Below are 3,880 nucleotides of genomic sequence, written 5' to 3'. Positions count from 1 at the left end.
TTCCAGTGAAGGACTGATCTTCACAATGCCAAAGGTTCTCTTCTTGGCTAATATTTCCCAGATATGGCTGCATTTTAGCTTATGAGACAGTGAAATCTGAGTGGAAAGAAGATGGTGGGGATCATTAATAGTTTTCCCAGGTTGGTGATTCTGAGTTTGGCATTCTTTCTAAAGGTTGCCAGGTATCAAACATCACTTCTGGATGTTAAAGGTTGAAGTATTTTAATCTTCACGCATTTTCCTACTCCTTTTCTCATGCTCTAGGTTGCCAGATGGATGCCAGAGACAAACAGCTTTTACGCTCCCTGCGCCTGGAGCTCTGCACAGAGGTGCTGGTGGATGGAATTGTTATTCAGTATCTCTACCAAGAAGGGATTCTCACGGACAGTCATGTTCAAGAAATAAAATCCCAAACCACCAGTCAGAGGAAAACCATGATGCTCCTTGATATTCTCCCCACCAGAGGACCCAAGGCTTTTGATGCATTCTTGGATTCCTTACAGGAGTTCCCATGGGTTAAAGACAAGCTGATGGTGAAGCGTAAGGAAATGACAGTACAAGATCCTGCAGGTAAGGCCAGGATTGTTGTAGCTGATATTTTGAAGCTTGTTCTCAAGCTGTAACTTTGAAAGTATTGAATGTACCAGTAATTTCAAGTTACGCGTCATGTAGACATGGAGCGTGATACCAACAAAAGGGGACAGCCTGAATTTCCTGGAAGCCAGCCAAACACCAGGAAGTATTGCAAAGTTTGGGGAGTGAACAGGGCTGAGTTTCAGGAGACCGGGAGGCAGGAGGAGAGGCTGCATGCTGGGATGTAGGAGGACCCAGACTCCATTACCTCAAAGGGAACAGGCTATAAAAAGTAGTGTTGACTAGCTGCAGAACAGTCTCTTCACCATCCATGTCTGATTATTGTTTGTTTTATGTATGTTTTACAGTGGTTTGTTTCTGGATTGTTCATATTAACAGAATTTTTATTTGCTTTTATTACGATTTTAATGTAATTTTGATTCAGTATCATATGCTAATTTAGGTTTGTTTAGTTTATTATGTTTACTGGAGTGCAAATATCTAGGATCATTACTTCCAAAATTACTAGCCATTGCTTAGTTTTAAAACAAATTTAGGAGCTAACTGATTTAGTGGGTGTTATATAATCTTATTTAGTAAAATCTCTGGCTTTCTGACATTTAAATGTACCTCTAAAACTAGTTTTCTGGACTTGATGTTTGTTCAGAAGTGATTTCTTTACCAATCCGTGCATGCAATTGTTGAGCTGTTTTGAAGTCAAGGTGACTGCTTAAAATGCACGTTCCTTGCCCTAGATTCTGGCAGCATGCACTGGCTGCTAACCTCATGTTACCAGCGAGACAGTGAAATAGTCCTCACTTGGGAACATCGTTTCCAAGCAGTCCGATTAACCTTTCTCCAAGCCCTCCACCCCCCCGCTGCCCCATTTGAGTTTCATCATATGTATTTTGATGCACATGACGTGTGCTTTTTCCAGTGTCAGTATGCTTTGCATGAGACTGAAAGCCTGTGAAGATGGGTGACTAAAACCCGTTGACCGTCATGTGCACCTGCGTCCCAGTTAGCTGCACGTTCAAGAATGTTTTGTCAAGATCTGCTGGACAAATCTGACATGATCTTACCTTAGGACATTTTTAATGGAATATCGTGACGGCTTGTCTTTCTGTTGGGTCTCTGTGGAGGTTGCTTTATGCTTGCTTGGAAATGGGTAAATAATTTTCGGAATTTGGGAAATAAATGTCCTGTGCTGCCCATAGGGGAAAACACTGCAAGTTCTCAGCACAATGCAAACTCGTGGCATAGAATGTGTTGGAAAAGACCTTGCTTGCTGTTATGACAAATCCTGTCATACTAATGCTCTTTATTTGCCTTACAAATCAGCCTGTTTGTTTGCTAATTGCTGGTTAAGCTGTTGAATAATCCTTACAGTTCCAGAAACGCACACACAGCCATCAAGTGCAGTCAGGATCGCGTAGTTTGTTACTAGAAAAATTGTTTCCGATTTTTGTTCATTTGATCGCTTTGTGGATTGCTTGTTCCCATTCTTGATCGCTTAGTGACTAACGTGCTGGATTTATGCATATCAGGTTCTCCGGTTTCGAGTGGGCTCACTGTATTTGATAATCCTATTGCCAAATTTTGTGTGTAAGTTAGAAAAGGCTTCCAGATTAGATCAAAGGTTCCTGTTATTTTTACTGTGGCAATACAGAGTGTAAGAACAGGATAAGCGGCAGATAGCCAAGTTCGTTTTAATATTTAGGCATGTTCTTTAGAAGCCAAAGAAAGAAAGCACCATCTGTGCCCTAATAAATGCTGAGTGCACCCTGGAATGAATTGGAAACTATGGCGGCATCATCAGTGCTGATTACATGCAAGAAAATGTGGTTTGGGATAAAAAGCCTCACTTTGCATTCTAAACAACAAACTTGTAAGCTTTTGTCTCGGCAGAGTACTTGAGCATATGCTTGGCCTTAAGCATGGAAAAAGCCATTGGCTCTAATAAAACTATAAGCATACTTAAAATTAAATGTGTTCTTTAGTGCCATGCTAGATAACTTAACTTCTGCCTTGTTGGAAACAGTTCTTATAAATGATGATTTGTCAGTGGCAATTTCTTTTAAATAATCCATTTGCAGTGAAAAAAGCCTGCCACATACATACTACCTTTTTTTAGACCCTAAAACTTTTAAAATTGAAGTTGGTTTTATGGCCCCTGATTTTTAAATCTTTTTTTCCTTTGAATCATGTGTACTTATGGAAATCGCATGCCTGCTGTTCACTTGTTTATGCTCAGTTAAAATTCTGTTTAGTCAAGCAAAATATCCTCAGTTTTTGCAGATCTTTTGCAGGACTAAGGACTGGTAGCAAGTTGTTCCTCGAAGGAAGGTTTTATTTTATAGTCTTTCACTTCTCATTGACTACACGTAGGATTTGTAAAGTCAGTAAAAGTAGACTATTAGGTTTTCTCTATCTGAACGTAAAAACTGTGGCACATGCACAGTGATTTTTCTATGTAGACCTTTGGATTATTGTGCATTTTGTTCAAAGAGATCAGGCTTTCTATCTTTGCTTCGGCTGAGAAATATAGCTTGTTGGTTCCCAGTTTAAAAAAAAAATCAGAACTGTAATTGTTAAGAAGCTTTTAATTTATTTTCTTCCCCGAGTAAAAAAAAACAAAAACAACAAACCAACCGAACCAAACAAACAGCAATTTCAGAAGGATAGAAATAAAAACATTTTTGGTGATGTAGTGTAAATATGATCTGGTGGACTGAGCAGCTACGAAATGGAAGCCAAAGCCTGAAACCTAAACAAGACACTGCCACTGACTTATAGGGAGCCTTTGGGCAAATTCTTCCAAGGCAATGGATTTATTGATTCCCAAGTTGTGTAACTCGGCGTAATGTTCATGGAGCAGCATAGGGTGTAACTGTAAATTAGCCCAGGATTCAACCCAGAGTTTGCTGTTTGGCTGCTTGTAAATAAATGAACTTTAAAACCTGTGATATCCTGAGTTTTATTGCTGAACATCAGTTGACTTAAAAATAATAAGTTCTGTATACTGTTATCTGCTGTAGTTCCAAGGAACACAGAAGACCCTAATCCTGCAGAGCACGAGGAATAGTTTTTCCATGGGAATCAGGAGAGTGACATGCAGGCAGGTAGGGCCACTTGCATCTGTATAATTGCAGCAGAGAGACCCAAGATTCCTTCCCCCTGCTTGTTTACTTTATGCACAGGACAGCATTTTGCCTAGGGTCACCTTTTTCCTCTCTCGTATGGATCTGTCAGATGGCCACAGCTTTGGGGAAACCTTTTCTTAAGGTAGAGAAAGCATCATTGTAAA

General features: G+C 39.8%; 1 protein-coding gene across 1 annotated transcript in view; it reads left to right on the top strand.

Annotated features, from left to right (window-relative positions):
* The first annotated feature begins 272 nt into the window (after positions 1–272).
* Positions 273–3,880, top strand: part of CRADD (CASP2 and RIPK1 domain containing adaptor with death domain) — a 75,289-nt gene continuing 71,681 nt past the window's right edge. The window contains exon 1 of the mRNA XM_009321318.1: positions 273–570. Coding sequence (XP_009319593.1) covers positions 273–570 — 298 coding nt within the window. The remainder of the gene's footprint in view (positions 571–3,880) is intronic.

Source organism: Pygoscelis adeliae, unplaced genomic scaffold (assembly GCF_000699105.1).
Source record: "Pygoscelis adeliae isolate BGI_AS28 unplaced genomic scaffold, ASM69910v1 Scaffold232, whole genome shotgun sequence".
In the NCBI taxonomy this organism is placed as follows: domain Eukaryota; kingdom Metazoa; phylum Chordata; class Aves; order Sphenisciformes; family Spheniscidae; genus Pygoscelis; species Pygoscelis adeliae.
Note: the sequence above shows the minus strand (reverse complement) of the source record. Positions and strands in the feature narration are given on the sequence as shown.